The 21,629-nt window shown below is 41.1% G+C and overlaps 2 protein-coding genes and 2 pseudogenes across 2 annotated transcripts; 2 read left to right on the top strand and 2 right to left on the bottom strand.

Moving 5' to 3' along the window:
* Window positions 1–1,516: 1,516 nt before the first annotated feature.
* On the bottom strand, window positions 1,517–10,759 carry LOC139296851 (immunoglobulin lambda-1 light chain-like). The gene is made up of 5 exons (XM_070919406.1): window positions 10,674–10,759; window positions 10,255–10,581; window positions 4,030–4,077; window positions 2,177–2,542; window positions 1,517–2,060 (listed from the first exon to the last, which is right to left on the bottom strand). The coding sequence occupies exons 1-5, from the start codon at window positions 10,714–10,716 to the stop codon at window positions 1,894–1,896; spliced, it is 951 nt and encodes a 316-aa protein (XP_070775507.1). The 5' UTR covers window positions 10,717–10,759; the 3' UTR covers window positions 1,517–1,893.
* LOC139296269 (uncharacterized) lies at window positions 4,647–5,287 on the top strand (annotated as a pseudogene).
* A 2,719-nt stretch (window positions 10,760–13,478) lies between the features above and the next one.
* LOC139296729 (immunoglobulin lambda-1 light chain-like) lies at window positions 13,479–21,525 on the bottom strand. The gene is made up of 7 exons (XM_070919212.1): window positions 21,483–21,525; window positions 21,085–21,390; window positions 19,242–19,247; window positions 17,721–17,768; window positions 14,935–15,243; window positions 14,744–14,818; window positions 13,479–13,999 (listed from the first exon to the last, which is right to left on the bottom strand). The coding sequence occupies exons 1-7, from the start codon at window positions 21,523–21,525 to the stop codon at window positions 13,851–13,853; spliced, it is 936 nt and encodes a 311-aa protein (XP_070775313.1). The 3' UTR covers window positions 13,479–13,850.
* LOC139296268 (uncharacterized) lies at window positions 18,581–19,330 on the top strand (annotated as a pseudogene).
* Window positions 21,526–21,629: the final 104 nt, after the last annotated feature.

Genomic DNA, 21,629 nt, shown 5'->3' with positions numbered 1-21,629 from the left:
GCTGTCCTTGGTCTTACTCCTCCCTGTCCTCCTCCTCCTCCTCCTCCTCCTCTTCCTCTCACTCCTCTTGCTATGCCTCACCTGTGGCCCTTTAATTGCTAAACCTCTGATTGCTATTTGAACAATTGTGCAACATGTGTTAAGTTTCACATTTTGAATGTCAGTGTGTTCCATGTGAACACGAGAGATTTTATTCATGAAGATTGTTCCAGATGTAGAGAACTGGATGTAGTGTTCTCAGTGGACCCGAGTGTAAAGCAGGAAATGTGCTTGTATTTGATCAGAATTGGTTCAGGGGGTTGGTACATGAGTGACAGGTTGTGGTCATTGTGTCTCAAGAACCAATGTTAGTGTGTAAACAACTGAGAAACAAACTGTAATACTGATACTGCTCCAACTCCTGAACTGCTGTTACTGTGGAGAACAGATCCTTCACTCTGCTGCCCTCTAGTGGCTGTAAGGACACACTGACTCACACACGAGGCCTCTACTACTGCTTCTGCTACTATTACTACTATCACCAGGCACTACTACTACAACTACTGTGGCTGCTGCTGCTTCTGCTGCTCCTAACAATACTAATAACTCTTCTACTTATGACTTGACTTGACTTTCATTATTAATTAACTGATTAATCGTTTATAAAATATCAGAATGCCGTGACAAATGCTCATTAAAACTCCTCTGAGCTGCATGTGATGTCTTCAAATTGTTTTATCTGACCAACTCAAAATTATATTCAGTCTGTTATTATATATAGCAAAGAAAAGCTTCAACTTAGGGCTGCAACTAACAATTAGTTTTGTTATCAGTTAATCTGCTGATTATTTTCTCCATTAACTGTTTGGTCTTGAAACAATCAGAAAACAGAGAAAAATGCCGTCACAATACCCTTCAGTCCGAGATGATCCAAGAAGCTTTCAAATCAAAGTTACAAAGTGCTTCACTGTAAAAACAAATAAAAGTAAACCGATCCATTTCATCTTGATAAAGCTGTAACAGTTATTTCAGTGGTTCAGAAATAATAAACACACACATCATTTTGCCAACAATCAAACTTCAGCCCGACTGATGGAGCCGCCGTGTGATCATTTTATAGCAGTTGTAGCTTCAAAGCAGCTCGCTCTGCTGTTTGTTCATGTGTGTAAACAACAGAGTCATCAGCGTAGAGTTTTACATCCACACTGACACAATTATAAAAGGGGGTCAGCACTGAACCTGGTGGCACACCCACACCTACTGACTTGTATATAATAGCCATATGTTTCTGTTTGCTTGACTTTGTTTAGCTCTGTTGTCCTTCTTTAGCTGTATGCTTATATTCATATCTTCCTGTACATTTGTTGTTGGCGCTGTCTGAAAGTATATTGAGAGCTACTTACAACCAGAGTCACATTACTTGTAGGTGTCAACATACATGAAGCCAATGAAGTGGATTCTGTCTCTGATTATTTGCTATGAAGCCAAAGTGAGATCCATGAAAACAAGGAGGTTTCTAAAACACAGACTCTGTGATTTTTCAGTTTATTGAGAATGTTACACTGAAATAATCTGACAAACCTGCCACACTCTGCATAATGTCTTAAAAAGAAACACGAGAACAGAAAAAGTACTACAAACAATAAAATATCCAGCAGACAGCCAATGATTCAGCTTCATGTTCTGTTATTACACAAGTCACAATTAAAAGTGGAACTAGACTAGAGCATCAAAATAACACAATACCACAGAATTAAACAAAGTAACTGCAAATATACGTGGTTATATAAGTATTGACTGTATCTAATCTAAAAATATCAATTTCATATTTTTGACATTTATGACTGCTGATCAAAGCGATCAATGAGATGAACTGATGAGGTCTGATGGTGAGAAAAGGCGAGCAGAATACAGTCAGTCAGCATGTGTGCAGTCGGTGGACGGTCCCTTGTTTCTGAGGATCCTCAGCAGAGAGAGTCCACAGCAGTACACCAGACTCTTCACTATCAGCACTGTGTACAGCACACAGAGCAGCTTCACCCTGCACTGAGACTGGAGAGAAGCTGCTGGAGCTGGAACCACTGAAACAGAAAAGGAGTGAAAAGGAAAGGTCAGTCCTCTGCTCCTCTGCTGTCTTTGACAGCGTCTCCACATGAAGCTGAATCACTGCTGAACACAGTCACCAAGCCTTCATTACCTTGTTCTGTTGGGGCCTCCACTGTGCCCCCCTCGTGCTGGCCTTGTTCTGTTTGGGCCACCACTGTTTGGGCCTCCACTGTGCCCCCCTCGTGTTGGACGGAGCAGCGGTATTTATACGTGGAGAGAGCGTCCAGATCAATCACTCTGATGGCGGCGGTGCATCTCGACTCTCTGAGCTCCAGCTGCTCTCCCTCAGCAGGGGGCAGCACCTCCTGAGGACCATTCTCCTTTCGTCTTCTCCAGGAGAACCGGACCAGAGGAGGAAACATGGCTGAGGCCAGACACAGCAGGGAGCTCTTCCCCTCCTGGTGGGCTCTGGATGCTGCTGGGTACACGCTCACCACGGGCTCCACTACCGGCTCATCTGCAGTTTGACGGCAACAACAAGCAGCACAGACACGCATTCACACAGTCAACAGCTGCAGCTACAGCACTGCACTGCATTCAGTCTGATCCTGGAGACCACATGGACTCTGATCACTAAACTGCTCATCAATACAGCACAAAGTCCGCTACATGTACTGGCTTCATCTATATATGTAGTACAAAATAATTTTAATATAATCATGAAATGTGTCCCTTTAACATTGAATCGTTGTCTGTATTAATGTTAATTTACATATTATAATAAAGGTCATATTTACCTTCACATGAAATGCAATTGTCATTTTCAAGATAACAACATGTATAACACATTATATATTGAACACCATATACTTTACACTAACCACTAACAAACCACTGCATCAGTAATTTCACATTTTTTACTTTTTTAATTTTCATATATAACACAGTTAACACAATATGCTCAGATATATGACAGAAAGACTCAATAAAACTCATATAAAACAATAATACTGAATACATTATAATTTAATATAATATTATTCCCATGTTAGGGTTAATATACATTTTATAAAGAATTACAAATTTTCCCATCATTTAAATTTTAATTGTCATTTCAATGATTGCATTATGTAAAGTGTAATATAGATTTATGATCATATATTTTACTCTAACCACTAAAAAAGAAATCAATACAACAGTAATTTGCTTTTATTACATGTCAAATATGAATAAAGACAGCTATATAATATAAAATAAAATGTTATTGATGGAAAAGTCACATATAAAATAATATACTATCATAGTGTTGGGTTGAAATTGCAATATCTGCAGTTTCTAATTCATAATATTTTCCACCAGATTATTTCCAAGACATGTTTGTTTTGTTTTTTGAAATGAATGTTAAGCATCATATATTATTTATATTTATATTAAAATACAAACATGCAGTATGTGTGTGAGTGTGTCTGTGTGTGTCATTAAATATCATCTTACATCATATATAGAAATTTATAAATTAAAATGCATGATATCTATTTATTGTAGTATCATATTCAGTGTCTGTTTAACTGTCATGAAGTACATTTTACAATTTAAAAAGTATTTATTAATTATCCTATATACTCTATTTAAAGTTAAATGGTAAATGCTTGTCAGAATACATTTACTGACATATATTGAATTATGTTTAATATCATATATTGTGTTATTTTCAAAAAACAAAAGAAGGCTCTGAATTATATCAGATACTGTAACTGTAACTTTGTCAATATGATACGTTTTCTATATGAATCTGTTTTATGTGATGCAGAAATAAAGACTAAGTTGAGTAGTGCAGTGAGATTTTAACATCCTTTTTGATGTAACAACAGCTGCATGGCTGCAAGAACTCTCGACTAATTATGAACAAACTAACATGTGAAGCCTGAAGCAGCAGAAACTCATTAAAACACATTTTCAACTTGTTCAATAAAACAACTGAAGAAAATGAATGTTTGTTCTTACCTGTTACATACAGTTTAGTTCCAGAGCCAAAGATCCAGTGTCCATATCCTCCCACAGTGAAACAGACTGATACAGAAACCTGCTGCTGAATGTGTCAGCTGAGGTGAACGAGTCCAAATGATGAACCAGTATCATATTTCAGCTCTAATGTTCACATCAACATGACTGTCTCTTCTTTTATTGTCTTTTTAGACACACTAGCAGTGTTGCTCTATGGACGGATGTCTGTCGCTCCACTACTTTAGTCCAGATGGATTGGACCTGGACCAAAGGACGGATGGATGGATTGACGTGAAGCTTTGTACAGACATTCTTGGTCCCCAGAGGATTAACTTCATTCATTCACTTTGTTGACTTTTCATCTAGAGCCACCAGCAGGTCGATGTTTTAGGTTCAGACTGAAATATCTCAACTATTATACAAGTATTCATACATTTTGTTATGTTACAGCCTTATTCCAAAATTGATTAAATTCTTTTTTTTCTCAACAGTCTACAAACAATACCCCATAATGACATAATGAATTCAATTGATTGGACATGATTTGGAAAGGCACACACCTGTCCTCTATATAAGGTCCCACAGTTGACAGTGCATGTCAGAGCATAAACCAAGCCATGAAGTCAAAGGAATTGTCTGTAGACCTCCGAGACAGGATTGTATCGAGGCACACATCTGGGGAAGGGTACAGAAAAGTTTCTGCAGCATTGAAGGTCCCAAAGAGCACAGCGGTCTCCATCATTCGTAAATGGAAGAAGTTTGGATCCACCAGGACTCTTCCTAGAGCTGGCCGCCCGGCCAAAATGAGCAATCGGGGGAGAAGGGCCTTGGTCAGGGAGGCGACCAAGAACCCGATGGTCACTCTAAAAGAGCTCCAGCGTTCCTCTGTGGAGATGGGAGAACCTTCCAGAAGGACAACCGTCTCTGCAGCACTTCACCAATCAGGCCTTTATGGTAGAGTGGCCAGACGGAAGCCCCTCCTCAGTACAAAGCACATGACAGCCCGCTTGGAGTTTGCCAATAGGCACCTGAAGGACTCTCAGACCATGAGAAACAAAATTCTCTGGTCTGATGAAACCAAGATTGAACTCTTTGGCCTGAATGTCAAGCGTCATGTCTGGAGGAAACCAGGCACCGCTCATCACCTGGCCAATACCGTCCCTACAGTGAAGCATGGTGGTGGCAGCATCAGGCTGTGGGGATGTTTTTCAGCCGCAGGAACTGGGAGACCAGTCAGGATCGAGGGAAAGATGAATGAAGCAAAGTACAGAGAGATCCTTGACGAAAACCTGCTTCAGAGCGCTCTGGACCTCAGACTGGGGCGAAGGTTCACCTTCCAACAGGACAACCACCCTAAGCACACAGCCAAGATGACAAAGGAGTGGCTTCGGGACAAGTCTCTGAATGTCCTCGAGTGGCCCGGCCAGAGCCGGACTTGAACCCCATTGAACATCTCCGGAAAGACCTGAAAATAGCTGTGCACCGACGCTCCCCATCCAACCTCATCGAGCTTGAGAGGATGTGCAAAGAAGAATGGGAGAAACTCCCCAAATCCAGGTGTGCCAAGCTTGTAGCATCATAGAAGAAGACTGGAGGCTGTAATCGCTGCCAAAGGTGCTTCAACAAATTATTGAGTAAAAGGTACATAAGTGTTTACAAAAGGTGTGAATACTTATGTACATGCGATATGTGAGTGTTTTATTTTTAATAAATTTGCAAAATTGTCTAAAAAACATTTTTCATTTTGTATTATTGTGTGTAAATTTTTGAGAAATAAAAAGAATTTAATCCATTTTGGATTAAGGCTGTAACATCGTCCTGGAAGAGGGATCCCTCCTCTGTTGCTCGTCCTGAGGTTCTTCCTTCAAGTGTTTTTTGGGGGTTTTGTCCTGATCTGAATCGAGGCTCTGGGGATAGAGAGTGTCATCTCACCCTTTGTTGATATAAAAACATTGATTTGTGCAAAGTCTTTCATTCTCCGGGGAGCGTTCAAGTTCTCACTGAGTTTATTCAAAATCAAGTGTTGGTGTAGAGAAACTTTTGTCCTGATGGTGGCGCTAGAGGAAAGGTCAAGAGGTCACCATAAATGTTAGGATTCATCCTCTGGGAACCAACAACATCCGCAGGACATTTATGGACAAATGTGGCAACAAAATCAGCATCCTAATGACCCGCTGCTCGAAGGGCAAAATCCTGAGCTGACGTGTGTCCAAGATTTGTCTTTTAAAACGTCATAAAGGGAAATGATCTGGTGAAATCTACTGAAAGGTGTCCAACAACAAGTGCTGCTGGAAGTGTTTTCTTTAAGAGCACATTAGTGTTGTGAGGGAGGAATGGACGTTATTCCAGCAGCAGAACAAAGCAGAGGATTTTAATCTTCATCTGGAACAACAAAGTTTGTTGTTGTATTAGACAACATTTGACTGAAGTTTCACTTTTGAAAAATAAAAGGTGTGTGTTGTTTTACGCTTTCATCTGGACGATGTTCTTATTCAGTTTCTGCTTTTATTGTTTTCTCTTGATCAGCCTGAATGAATCCACTCCGCCCAGTCATACTAATACTCACATCCCTTGAGGCACCGGCCGAGGAGGTGGAGTTGCAGCCATCTTTGACTCAAGCCTGTTGATGAACTCTAGACCTAAACTGGATTATAACTCATTCGAAAGCCGCGTTCTGAGTCCCTCACTCCCAACCTGGAAAACACTGAAGCCAGTCTTATTCGTTATAGTCTATCGCGCTCCAGGTCCATACTCTGAATTCTTATCTGAATTCTCAGAGTTTTTATCAGGTTTAGTCCTTAAAACAGACAAAGTCATTATCGTATGGGATTTTAATATTCATGTGGACGTTGATAAGGATAGCCTTGGTACTGCATTTATCTCTTTGTTGGATTCGATCGGCTTCTGTCAGAGGGTACAGAAACCCACTCACTGTTTTAATCACACCCTCCACCTGGTTCTGACATATGGACTTGAAATTGAACATCTAACTGTCTTTCCACAGAATCCTTTGTTATCGGACCAGTATTTAATAACTTTTGAATTCCTATTACTGGACTACACGCCATTAGGCAAAAAAGTCTACACCAGATATCTGTCTGATAGTGCTGTAGCTAAATTTAAGGAAGTGATTCCATCGGCATTAAATTCAATGCCATGTCTCAATACAACTGAGGACTCTTTTGCTAACCTTAGTCCCTCCCAAATGGACGGTCTTGTTGACAGTGCTGCAGGCTCAATGCGACTGACACTTGACTCCATTGCCCCTCTTAAAAAGAAGATAATAAAACAAAGAAAGTCGGCTCCATGGTATAACACCCAACAACAGTGCAGAAACTTGAAAGGAAATGGCGCTCCACCAAACTAGAGGACTCACGTTTAATTTGTCAAGATAGTCTTGGAACTTATAGGAAGGCCCTCTGTAAAGCCAGAGCAGCCTATTACTCAACATTAATAGAAGAGAACAAGAACAACCCCAGGTTTCTCTTCAGCACTGTAGCCAGGCTGACAGAGAGTCACAGCTCTATGGAGCCATGTATTCCTATAACCCTCAGCAGTAATGACTTCATGAGCTTCTTTAATGATAAAAGTCTAACTATTAGAGACAGAATTGATCACCTCCTGTCTTCAGGTAGTACCTTACCTTCAAACACAGGAATCTCAGAAATAGCTGTAAAACCTGATGTATATTTAGATTGCTTTTCTCCCATTGACCTTCACCAAATTACTAAAACTATCTCTTCATCTAAGCCATCAACTTGTCTCTTAGACCCCATCCCAACCTGGCTGCTCAAAGAAGTTTTACCTTTAGTAAGCACTTCTTTACTAGACATGATCTATCTGTCTTTATTAACAGGCTACGTACCACAGTCCTTTAAAGTAGCTGTAATTAAACCTCTTCTTAAAAAGCCCACTCTTGATCCAGAGGTTTTAGCCAACTACAGACCTATATCTAACCTTCCCTTTCTCTCCAAGATTCTTGAGAAAGCAGTCGCCAACCAGCTGTGTGACTTTCTACATGACAATAAGTTGCTTGAGGACTTTCAGTCAGGTTTCAGAGCTCATCATAGCACAGAGACAGCACTGGTGAAAGTTACAAATGACCTTCTAACTGCATCAGACAAAGGACTTGTCTCTATACTTGTTTTGTTAGATCTTAGTGCTGCATTCGACATCATTGACCATCATATCCTATTACAGAGACTGGAACATTTAATTGGCATCAAAGGGACCGCACTAAGCTGGTTTAAGTCGTATTTATCAGATCGATCTCAGTTTGTACATGTTAACGATGAATCCTCCATGTACGCCAAAGTCAGTCATGGAGTTCCACAAGGTTCTGTGCTTGGACCAATACTATTCACCTTATATATGCTTCCTTTAGTGGATATTATTAGAAAACACACCATACATTTTCATTGCTATGCGGATGATACCCAGCTATATTTATCGATCAAGCCAGAAGAACCTCATCAGTTAGCCAAGCTTCAAGCATGCCTTAAGGACATAAAGACCTGGATGACCTGCAATCATCTGATGTTGAACTCGGATGAGACAGAAGTTATTGTTCTCGGCCCTGAACACCTAAGAAACACAGTATCTAAGGATATTGTTACCCTAGATGGCATTGCCCTGGCCTTCAGCGCCACCGTGAGGAATCTCGGAGTTGTCTTTGATCAGGACATGTCCTTTAACTCCCACGTAAAACAAACTTCACGGACTGCCTTCTTTCACCTCCGTAACATTGAAACATCAGGAAGATCCTGTCTCAAACAGATGCAGAAAAATTAGTTCATGCATTTGTCACGTCTAGGCTGGATTATTGCAATTCCTTATTATCAGGCTGTCCCAATAAGTCCCTGAGGACTCTCCAGCTGATCCAGAATGCTGCGGCACGTGTACTGACAGGAACCAGGAAAAGAGATCATATTTCTCCTGTATTAGCTTCTCTGCACTGGCTCCCTGTAAAATCTAGAATAGAGTTTAAAATCCTTCTCCTCACCTACAAAGCTCTTACTGGTCAGGCACCATCATATCTTAAAGAGCTCATAGTACCCTATTACCCCACTAGAGCACTCCGCTCCCAGAGTGCAGGGTTGCTTGTGGTTCCTAGAGTCTCCAAAAGCAGAACAGGAGCCAGAGCCTTCAGCTATCAAGCTCCTCTCCTGTGGAATCGGCTCCCAGTTTGGGTCCGGGAGGCAGACACACTCTCTACTTTTAAGAGTAGGCTTAAAACTTTGCTTTTTGATAACGCTTATAGTTAAGGGCTGGCTCAGGCCTGCCTGGACCAGCCCCTAGTTATGCTGCTATAGGCCTACACTGCTGGGGGACTTCCCATGATGCACTGAGCTTTCCTCCTCTCCCTCCTCATCTTTGCACATTCATCTCCCTCCAATGCATGTTACTAACTTTATTTCTTCCCTGGAGTTTCTTTGTGCTTTGTCGACTCGTAGGTCGCTGTGGATCGTGGTCCTGGTACGCCTGGGTGCTGCTGCCATGGGCCTGCCTGACTCTCATCACTACAGTTATTATGTTTAGTCGTAGGTCTGTTACTATTAAAGCTGCTATTATTAATCTCAGCTAATATTACAGCTATTTCTACTGTTGCCATACATCTTTGCCTACCTGTCTGTCTGTCTGTCTGTCTGTCTATCTCTGTCTCTACATCTATCTCTCTGTCTCTGTCTCTCTCTCTCTCTCTCTCTCTCTCAAACCCAACCGGTCAAAGCAAATGACCGCCCACCTAGAGTCTGGTTCTGCTCGAGGTTTCTGCCTCTTAAGAGGAAGTTTTTCCTTGCCACTTTCGCCAAAGTGCTTGCTCATGGTGGGAACTGTTGGGTCTCTGTAATAACATTATAAAGAGTCGGTCTAGACCTGCTCTATTTTGTAAAGTGTCATGAGATGACTTTGTTGTGATTTGGCGCTATATAAATAAAATTGAATTGAATTGAATTGAATTGATCTTGTTCCATCATGGTGCGTCTGTGTTGCTAGTTTGTCCTCACTGTGAGGAACAACAATAAACCTGCTGGAATATCTGATACAAATATAAATGAATATAATATGAAATAAAGCCCTCAGCTCAGTACGTCTGTGACTCTGGCTGAGATGGAGGTGAAATATGTGGACCTGGGCTGTGGTTTCCTGCTCTCTTCCTGTCACAAACACTGTTTGACATCTGTTCATCTGTTGGTTTTTGTTCAGGCTGCAGGGATCATTTCTCACTGTGGAGATCATCCTTCCCACAGCTGCAGTAGTAGGTGGCTGAATGAGAGAGTTTAACCTTCTGGATCTCCAACTCAAAGCCGTTCTGTTTATTCACAGCTGAGAAATCATCTTTCTGAGGATGATTGTAGCCTGAATCTATGGCACCATTTCTCTTATCAATATCAAGAATCATTGTGAATGTTTCTGTGTCATTCTTCTGGTACCAGTACATATAATCATCGTAACACTGATCAGTGCCTCCACAGCTGAAGGAGACTTTGTCACCAACTCTCCTGGTCAATGTTAAATCACCCTGAATCAGCTCTGCCGCCATGGCAACCAGCGCTGCAGAGAGACAGACAGACAGATGAAGGTCAGTGTGCCAGTGTTTGTTAAAGGTTGACTTTGTCGCCTCCTGATTGGCTGGAAACACTCACCTGAACACAGACAGCACAGAGCAGCAGCTGGGAGGAAAAGCATTGTGTGCAGCGGTGTTTCCTCTGGTGAACCTGGGGAGAAGTGGCGCTCTGATGCAGCCGAGGCCAAACGAGGACGAGCCGTGAGATCAGACGGGGGCCACGTGGTTTCCAACAGGTCCTCAGACCTCCCATCAGCCCCTGCGGCGGACAGATAAGGCCGCTGTGTGGTTTTCCGCTAAGTCGGCGGTTTCAAAGGGGAGGGGAGGCGGAGCCGAGGAGCAACGGACGGTTACCATGGAGATGGAGGACTGCATCCTGTCTGCTGCTGCACATCACTGACACGTCACTGTTTGTACACAGGTGTTAACGTGACAACAGAGCTCATTCTGCTTCATTGCAGTTCATCACCTCTACTGAAGTATTTCAGATCACTACAGGTACATTAGAAAGAAGAAGAATGACCAGCTGGGCTGATTTTAACAGTGAAAAGGATCAATTCAAGGCAGGAACATATAGTTGTATATCTCAAACTGAGACCTTCGTTCTCCAATATTCAGTTTGTGTTCGATCTTCAAGTGTCTGTTGTTGAAACAGAAGATGAAGGTTACTGTCAGCCAGCGGAGGGGATTCATTGATCATTTACACTATTTATCTTTCTCTTATGATCATTATCTTGAAGTTGTTTGGAAATGATTCTTTTTTCCCAACAAACACAAAGTTGGATTTGTAAAGTGTTCTACACACAGAACAAAAGCGTGGCTGATCAACCAGTTGCGGACCTGAGCAGCTCGGTGGAAACTTGCGTTGTCCCAGATGACAATGTACCTGGGCATCTATCTGCTCCGGTTGAACGATCACGTTGTGTTGTGCGTCCAGGAATGTGATGAGACGCTCAGTGTGGATGAACTCACTCTGTCGGCGTTTTGGAAGATGTCACTGATTTCTAGGATTTGACTTTGTATTTGCTTTAGTTTCACAGTGTTGTTTTCTAGAACCGTGTTGATGAAGACGTTCCCTTCCAATTTGTGGTGGTAATCTTTCAGTTCTGCAAAGGCTACAAATCAAGTCAAATACTGGAGATACTGGAAATACTGTGTAGGTATGAATACAGTTCCCAGTCTCATACATACACAAAACATACTCTCTGTCTACTGGAAATGCTGTACTACAGTAATCATTGAGTACTGTATTGATATGCAGTACTACAACACTGTACTAAGAGTAGATTTCTTGAACCTGCACAAGTTTGATCGTACTCTCTGCCCAGCCTCCCTCATTGTTAGACCATGGTGGCCCGAATCTCATCAGAGATTATGGCTGTCCTTGGTCTTACTCCTCCCTGTCCTCCTCCTCCTCCTCCTCCTCCTCTTGCTATGCCTCACCTGTGGCCCTTTAATTGCTAAACCTCTGATTGCTATTTGAACTATTGTGCAACATGTGTTAAGTTTCACATTTTGAATGTCAGTGTGTTCCATGTGAACACGAGAGATTTTATTCATGAAGATTGTTCCAGATGTAGAGAACTGGATGTAGTGTTCTCAGTGGACCCGAGTGTAAAGCAGGAAATGTGCTTGTATTTGATCACAATTGGTTCAGGGGGTTGGTACATGAGTGACAGGTTGTGGTCATTGTGTCTCAAGAACCAATGTTAGTGTGTAAACAACTGAGAAACAAACTGTAATACTGATACTGCTCCAACTCCTGAACTGCTGTTACTGTGGAAAACAGATCCTTCACTCTGCTGCCCTCTAGTGGCTGTAAGGACACACTGACTCACACACGAGGCCTCTACTACTGCTTCTGCTACTATTACTACTATTACCAGGCACTACTACTACAACTACTGTGGCTGCTGCTGCTTCTGCTGCTCCTAACAATACTAATAACTCTTCTACTTATGACTTGACTTTCATTATTAATTAACTGATTAATCGTTTTTAAAATACCAGAATGCCGTGACAAATGCTCATTAAAACTCCTCTGAGCTGCATGTGATGTCTTCAAATTGTTTTATCTGACCAACTCAAAATTATATTCAGTCTGTTATTATATATAGCAAAGAAAAGCTTCAACTTAGGGCTGCAACTAACAATTAGTTTTGTTATCAGTTAATCTGCTGATTATTTTCTCCATTAACTGTTTGGTCTTGAAACAATCAGAAAACAGAGAAAAATGCCGTCACAATACCCTTCAGTCCGAGATGATCCAAGAAGCTTTCAAATCAAAGTTACAAAGTGCTTCACTGTAAAAACAAATAAAAGTAAACCAATCCATTTCATCTTGATAAAGCTGTAACAGTTATTTCAGTGGTTCAGAAATAATAAACACACACATCATTTTGCCAACATTCAAACTTCAGCCCGACTGATGGAGCCGCCGTGTGATCATTTTATAGCAGTTGTAGCTTCAAAGCAGCTCGCTCTGCTGTTTGTTCATGTGTGTAAACAACAGAGTCATCAGCGTAGAGTTTTACATCCACACTGACACAATTATAAAAGGAGGTCAGCACTGAACCTGGTGGCACACCCACACCTACTGACTTGTATATAATAGCTATATGTTTCTGTTTGCTTGTCTTTGTTTAGCTCTGTTGTCCTTCTTTAGCTGTATGCTTATATTCATATCTTCCTGTACATTTGTTGTTGGCGCTGTCTGAAAGTATATTGAGAGCAACTTACAACCAGAGTCACTCAGTCATTACTTGTAGGTGTCAACATACATGAAGCCAATGAAGTGGATTCTGTCTCTGATTATTTGCTATGAAGCCAAAGTGAAATCCATCAAAACAAGGAGGTTTCTAAAACACAGACTCTGTGATTTTTCAGTTTATTGAGAATGTTACACTGAAATAATCTGACAAACCTGCCACACTCTGCATAATGTCTTAAAAAGAAACACGAGAACAGAAAAAGTATTACAAACAATAAAATATCCAGCAGACAGCTAATGATTCAGCTTCATGTTCTGTTATTACACAAGTCACAATTAAAAGTGGAACTAGACTAGAGCATCAAAATAACACAATACCACAGAATTAAACAAAGTAACTGCAAATATACGTGGTTATATAACTATTGACTGTATCTAATCTAAAAATATCAATTTCATATTTTTGACATTTATGACTGCTGATCAAAGCGATCAATGAGATGAACTGATGAGGTGTGATGGTGAGAAAAGGCGAGCAGAACACAGTCAGTCAGCATGTGTGCAGTCGGTGGACGGTCCCTTGTTTCTGAGGATCCTCAGCAGAGAGAGTCCACAGCAGTACACCAGACTCTTCACTATCAGCACTGTGTACAGCAAGCAGAGCAGCTTCACCCTGCACTGAGACTGGAAGGACACTGACAGACAGACAGACAGACAGACAGACAGGTCATTCTTCTCTCCACACTGTTTCAGTCTTTTCAACTGTGCAACTTTCATCAGAATATCATCAGATCTTATTCAGCATAACTTGGACTTTTCCAGACGGGACAACCAGCTCTACATGAAGACAGCGGTCGGCTGCAACCTGAACGAAAGCTCAAAGCTTATTAAATACAACAAGTCAGGGCCCGACCGAGCTTTGTAGGGGCCCTAAACGGGATCTGATTTCCTGATTTTTCAAGTTAAGAGCTACAATTAACTTTGTGATTCACAATTTATGACAATTAAAGTCACTCAAGGATCAAATGAAGAGTCCAGATATAGAAACACGAGTTATTATGAGTTGGATTCATCGATTTTTGTTGCAGTGACGATTCTCAGTGGGTTCACAACTTCCAGAGACGCCTTTCACTTTACACAGAGTCATTACGTTCATTCTTAATGTAGAAATATTTACAATGGAGCTTCGAGATATAGTCCCCAAACTTTTTATAGCACCCTCAAAGCCCCAAATTTAGTATAGCGCCTCTAAACGTGTCAGATTGTGAAGTGAAAGCTCTCTCATTGGGATTAGTTGTGTTGCTGGACGCTCTAACAGAGTCAGGCAGCGTATGTTTACATCTTTCAATGATGAGCAGAAAGTGAACAGACTGATACGCAGCCCTAACTGCAGCAGAACATGGCAGCTGTCCATGCAGAGAGGCAGCAGGCGATCTTACAGTCAGCTTGCTGCAGAGCTGGCAGGACTGCTGACTCTCTCTCTGGAGGACAGGAGGCTGCTGCAGCTGGAAGCTCTGAAACAGAAAAGGAGTGAAAAAGAAAGGTCAGTCCTCTGCTCCTCTGCTGTCTTTGACAGCGTCTCCACATGAAGCTGAATCACTGCTGAACACAGTCACCAAGCCTTCATTACCTTGTTCTGTTGGGGCCTCCACTGTGCGCCCCTCGTGCTGGACGTAGCAGCGGTATTTATACGTGCTGTTCTCTCTCTGATGGATCAGCAAGATGGCGGCGGTGCGTCCCGACTCTCTGAGCTCCAGCTGCTCTCCCTCAGCAGGGGGCAGCTCCACCTGAGAACCGTTCTCCTTTCGTCTTTTCCAGGAGAACCGGACCAGTGGAGGAAACATGGCTGAGGCCAGACACAGCAGGGAGCTCTTCCCCTCCAGGTGGGCTCTGGATGCTGCTGGGTACACGCTCACCACGGGCTCCACTACCGGCTCATCTGCAGTTTGACGGCAGCAACAAGCAGCACAGACACGCATTCACACAGTCAACAGCTGCAGCTACAGCACTGCACTGCATTCAGTCTGATCCTGGAGACCACATGGACTCTGATCACTAAACTGCTCATCAATACAGCACAAAGTCCACTACATGTACTGGCTTCACCTTCACATCAAACACAACTATCACGTCAAGTCATCATATGTCACAGGTGAAAGTCAAAACCTGACTTGACAATTCTTTTCAATGTGTAACGTCCATTCTTAGTTGTTAATAATATTACAACAATATTCCTACTAATAATGTCCTAAAATATTGAATCTCTTGTTAACGTCAGTGCAAATGTTGCCTTCATAGAAAGGAAAAGAGTTTCCTTCTTTATGGTTAAACTTATTATGATGGTTAATATTATTATTTTGGGTTCTTTTTAGAAGATTGGAGTCTTCCGATAACGTATTCATCAAAAATAAAGTCCCTCCCACCCGCATATTTTAATGTTCCCGGTCGGAATAAAAACACCAAGAAAGTTGGATTTCTGTTGACCAGTTAGGTGAAAAACTTCCAACATTTACGTGAGAAAAGTTGTATTGGAATATTCATGATGTAAAAATGATTTTCATGTTCTGGACTCTCGTTGTGGCTGCAACCTCAGGAAGAAGTCACTTGTAAAACAGACAGCTGTCTCATTTTCTGCACTCTTTGTGTAAAACATACAATATGTTTGTATGAATACATGTTATTGTCTTCATGTTGTTCCTTACTTCCACCCTTTTCCACTCCATACTTAACAAAATGCTGCTCAGGAATATAGATGAAAATAAAACAGGTCTTTCAGCCTCATCAGTGACGCTTCTTTAGAGCTTCGTGCACACGCTGATATTTTCAAAGAAGTGATCTTGATTTAAAGGTGTTAAATAATCACATTTGTTTTCGCTCTGCTTCCTGAAAGTATGTTCTCACCACAAACTGCAGCATTATACAAACTTCAGCTCCTCATTGGATTCACCACAAACATGTCATCAGATATTACAAACAATACAAATTAAAAGGTTTAGAAATGGGAGCAGCGGAGCGTTAATATATATAAAATACAAATGTCATTAAAGTGGTGACAGTGTGTATAATGTGTTGTATTATACTTGTATCACCATATACTCCACATATATATACGTCCATGTATATGTATATACATATTTAAATATATATATTACAACATTCATTAAAATACAAGTATATCTGCATGTTTGTATAGTGACAAATAAATTACATTAATATTTACTATTAGATATTTGAAATGATGTTAAGTATCTTACACTATTAACATTTGTAGTAAGTGTGTTTTAAAATGTTTGTGTGTGTGTGTGTGTGCTTTCATCCATCATCATTTATTATCTGATACAAATATATAAATGAGTGTAAATTAATTCAATTTACTGTAAAATGATTAATGCATTAATATGTCTTGTGCTAAAAACATATTTCCCATCGTATGAAATATAATTATCATAACATTCATGTTACCAGTTAAAAGTATGCAGTATATTTATTATCCTATACAATAGACAATATTTATCACTATATGCATTTCAAAATACATTTGTAAACATATAATAAAATAGATTTCACATCACAGATCATCTTGTTTTTAAAAAATATTATGAAGAGTTTATATGAAAAATCTTTACACTTTGTAATATTAACAATATCAGACTTTTTTTTAGCTCTGAAATGACTATTTTTTTATGTGATGCAGAAAAAGTCACATAAAATAATATACTATCATGATGTTGGGTTGAAATTGCAATATCTGCAGTTTCTAATTCATAATATTTTCCACCAGATTATTTCCAAGACATGTTTGTTGTTGAAATGAATGTTAAGCATCATATATTATTTATATTTATATTAAGATACAAATATGCAGTATGTGTGTGAGTGTGTGTGTGTTATTATATATCATCCTACATCATATATAGAAATATATAAATTAAAATGCATGATATCTATTTATTGTAGTATCATATTCAGTGTCTGTTTAACTGTCATGAAGTACATTTTACAATTTAAAAAGTATTTATTAATTATCCTATGTACTCTATTTAAAGTTAAATGGTAAATGCTTGTCAAAATACATTTACTGACATATATTGAATTATGTTTAATATCATATATTATGTTATTTTCAAAAACAAAAGAAGGCGCTGAATTATATCAGATACTTTAACTGTAACTTTGTCAATATGATACGTTTTCTATATGAATCTGTTTTATGTGATGCAGAAATAAAGACTAAGTTGAGTAGTGCAGTGAGATTTTAACATCCTTTTTGATGTAACAACAGCTGCATGGCTGCAAGAACTCTCGACTAATTATGAACAAACTAACATGTGAAGCCTGAAGCAGCAGAAACTCATTAAAACACATTTTCAACTTGTTCAATAAAACAACTGAAGGAAAATGAATGTTTGTTCTTACCTGTTACATACAGTTTAGTTCCAGAGCCAAAGATCAAGTAATCATATCCTCCCACAGTGAAACAGACTGATACAGAAACCTGCTGCTGAATGTGTCAGCTGAGGTGAACGAGTCCAAATGATGAACCAGTATCATATTTCAGCTCTAATGTTCACATCAACATGACTGTCTCTTCTTTTATTGTCTTTTTAGACACACTAGCAGTGTTGCTCTATGGACGGATGTCTGTCGCTCCACTACTTTAGTCCAGATGGATTGGACCTGGACCAAAGGACGGATGGATGGATTGACGTGAAGCTTTGTACAGACATTCTTGGTCCCCAGAGGATTAACTTCATTCATTCACTTTGTTGACTTTCCATCTAGCGCCACCAGCAGGTCGATGTTTTAGGTTCAGACTGAAATATCTCAACTATTGGATGGATGACCATTTAGTTTGGTTCAGACCTTCATGGTCCCCTCAGGATGAACTGTACAGTGCATCCAGAAAGTATTCATACATTTTGTTATGTTACAGCCTTATTCCAAAATGGTTTAAATTCTTTTTTTTCTCAACAGACTACAAACAATAACCCATAATGACGAAGTGAAAAATGTTTTTTAGACAATTTTGCAAATTTATTAAAAATAAAACACTCAAATATCGCATGTACATAAGTATTCACACCCTTTGCTATGAAACTCAAAATTGAGCTCAGGTGCATCCTGTTTCCACTGATCATCCTTGAAATGTTTCTACAACTTGATTGGAGTCCACCTGTGGTGAATTCAATTGATTGGACATGATTTGGAAAGGCACACACCTGTCCTCTATATAAGGTCCCACAGTTGACAGTGCATGTCAGAGCACAAACCAAGCCATGAAGTCAAAGGAATTGTCTGTAGACCTCCGAGACAGGATTGTATCTAGGCACAGATCCGGGGAAGGGTTCAGAAAAGTTTCTGCAGCACTGAAGGTCCCAAAGAGCACAGCGGTCTCCATCATTCGTAAATGGAAGAAGTTTGGATCCACCAGGACTCTTCCTAGAGCTGGCCGCCCGGCCAAAATGAGCAATCGGGGGAGAAGGGCCTTGGTCAGGGAGGCGACCAAGAACCCGATGGTCACTCTGTCAGAGCTCCAGCGTTCCTCTGTGGAGAGAGGAGAACCTTCCAGAAGGACAACCATCTCTGCAGCACTCCACCAATCAGGCCTTTATGGTAGAGTGGCCAGACGGAAGCCCCTCCTCAGTACAAAGAACATGACGCTTGGAGTTTGCCAGTAGGCACCTGAAGGACTCTCAGACCATGAGAAACAAAATTCTCTGGTCTGATGAAACCAAGATTGAACTCTTTGGCCTGAATGTCAAGCGTCATGTCTGGAGGAAACCAGGCACCGCTCATCACCTGGCCAATACCGTCCCTACAGTGAAGCATGGTGGTGGCAGCATCAGGCTGTGGGGATGTTTTTCAGCCGCAGGAACTGGGAGACCAGTCAGGATCGAGGGAAAGATGAATGCAGCAAAGTACAGAGAGATCCTTGACGAAAACCTGCTCCAGAGCGCTCTGGACCTCAGACTGGGGCGAAGGTTCACCTTCCAACAGGACAACCACCCTAAGCACACAGCCAAGATGACAAAGGAGTGGCTTCGGGACAAGTCTCTGAATGTCCTCGAGTGGCCCGGCCAGAGCCGGACTTGAACCCCATTGAACATCTCCGGAAAGACCTGAAAATAGCTGTGCACCGACGCTCCCCATCCAACCTCATCGAGCTTGAGAGGATGTGCAAAGAAGAATGGGAGAAACTCCCCAAATCCAGGTGTGCCAAGCTTGTAGCATCATAGAAGAAGACTGGAGGCTGTAATCGCTGCCAAAGGTGCTTCAACAAAGTATTGAGTAAAAGGTACATAAGTATTTACAAAAGGTGTGAATACTTATGTACATGCGATATGTGAGTGTTTTATTTTTAATAAATTTGCAAAATTGTCTAAAAAACATTTTTCATTTTGTATTATTGTGTGTACATTTTTGAGAAATAAAAAGAATTTTATCCATTTTGGAATAAGGCTGTAACATCGTCCTGGAAGAGGGATCCCTCCTCTGTTGCTCGTCCTGAGGTTTCTTCCTTCAAGTGTTTTTTGGGGGTTTTGTCCTGATCTGAATCGAGGCTCTGGGGATAGAGGGTGTCGTACGCTGTACGGGCCGTAAAGCCCCTTGAGGCAAATGTGTGATTTGTGATATTGGACTATAAACATAAAACGGACTTGACATTCCCATCGGCCTCAGCTGAACTTTGTGTTCAGTGCTAATGAGCAAATGTTAGCATGCTAACACGTTGCTAACTAAGATGTTGAACACGGTGAACACGATACCTGTATTAACATGTTACCTGTGTGGCCGTGTTTGTTTGTTTGTTGGTTTGTTCATCGCATCAGTTTGTTTTAACAGCCACTGGGAAACCTCCTGGTCCTCCCAGTGACCAGTCCGCCCTCGATGACACAAAGTCATCTCACCCTTTGTTGATATAAAAACATTGATTTGTGCAAAGTCTTTCATTCTCCGGGGAGCGTTCAAGTTCTCACTGACTTTATTCAAAATCAAGTGTTGGTGTAGATACACTTTTGTCCTGATGGTGGCGCTAGAGGAAAGGTCAAGAGGTCACCATAAATGTTAGGATTCATCCTCTGGGAACCAACAACATCCGCAGGACATTTATGGACAAATGTGGCAACAAAATCAGCATCCTAATGACCCGCTGCTCGAAGGGCAAAATCCTGAGCTGACGTGTGTCCAAGATTTGTCTTTTAAAACGTCATAAAGGGAAATGATCTGGTGAAATCTACTGAAAGGTGTCCAACAACAAGTGCTGCTGGAAGTGTTTTCTTTAAGAGCACATTAGTGTTGTGAGGGAGGAATGGACTTTATTCCAGCAGCAGAACAAAGCAGAGGATTTTAATCTTCATCTGGAACAACAAAGTTTGTTGTTGTATTAGACAACATTTGACTGAAGTTTCACTTTTGAAAAATAAAAGGTGTGTGTTGTTTTACGCTTTCATCTGGACGATGTTCTTATTCAGTTTCTGCTTTTATTGTTTTCTCTTGATCTTGTTCCATCATGGTGCGTCTGTGTTGCTAGTTTGTCCTCACTGTGAGGAACAACAATAAACCTGCTGGAATATCTGATACAAATATAAATGAATATAATATGAAATAAAGCCCTCAGCTCAGTACGTCTGTGACTCTGGCTGAGATGGAGGTGAAATATGTGGACCTGGGCTGTGGTTTCCTGCTCTCTTCCTGTCACAAACACTGTTTGACATCTGTTCATCTGTTGGTTTTTGTTCAGGCTGCAGGGATCATTTCTCACTGTGGAGATCATCCTTCCCACAGCTGCAGTAGTAGGTGGCTGAATGAGAGAGTTTAACCTTCTGGATCTCCAACTCAAAGCCGTTCTGTTTATTCACAGCTGAGAAATCATCTTTCTGAGGATGATTGTAGCCTGAATATATGGCACCATTACTCTTATCAATATCAAGAATCATTGTGAATGTTTCTGTGTCTTTCTTCTGGTACCAGAGTACATAATCATTGTCACACTGGTCAGTGCCTTCACAGCTGAAGGAGACTTTGTCACCAACTCTCCTGGTCAATGTTAAATCACCCTGAATCAGCTCTGCTGCCATGGCAACCAGCGCTGCAGAGAGACAGACAGACAGATGAAGGTCAGTGTGCCAGTGTTTGTTAAAGGTTGACTTTGTCGCCTCCTGATTGGCTGGAAACACTCACCTGAACACAGACAGCACAGAGCAGCAGCTGGGAGGAAAAGCATTGTGTGCAGCGGTGTTTCCTCTGGTGAACATGGGGAGAAGTGGCGCTCTGATGCAGCCGAGGCCAAACGAGGACGAGCCGTGAGATCAGACGGGGGCCACGTGG

Source organism: Enoplosus armatus, chromosome 14, assembly GCF_043641665.1.
Source record: "Enoplosus armatus isolate fEnoArm2 chromosome 14, fEnoArm2.hap1, whole genome shotgun sequence".
In the NCBI taxonomy this organism is placed as follows: domain Eukaryota; kingdom Metazoa; phylum Chordata; class Actinopteri; order Centrarchiformes; family Enoplosidae; genus Enoplosus; species Enoplosus armatus.
Note: the sequence above shows the minus strand (reverse complement) of the source record. Positions and strands in the feature narration are given on the sequence as shown.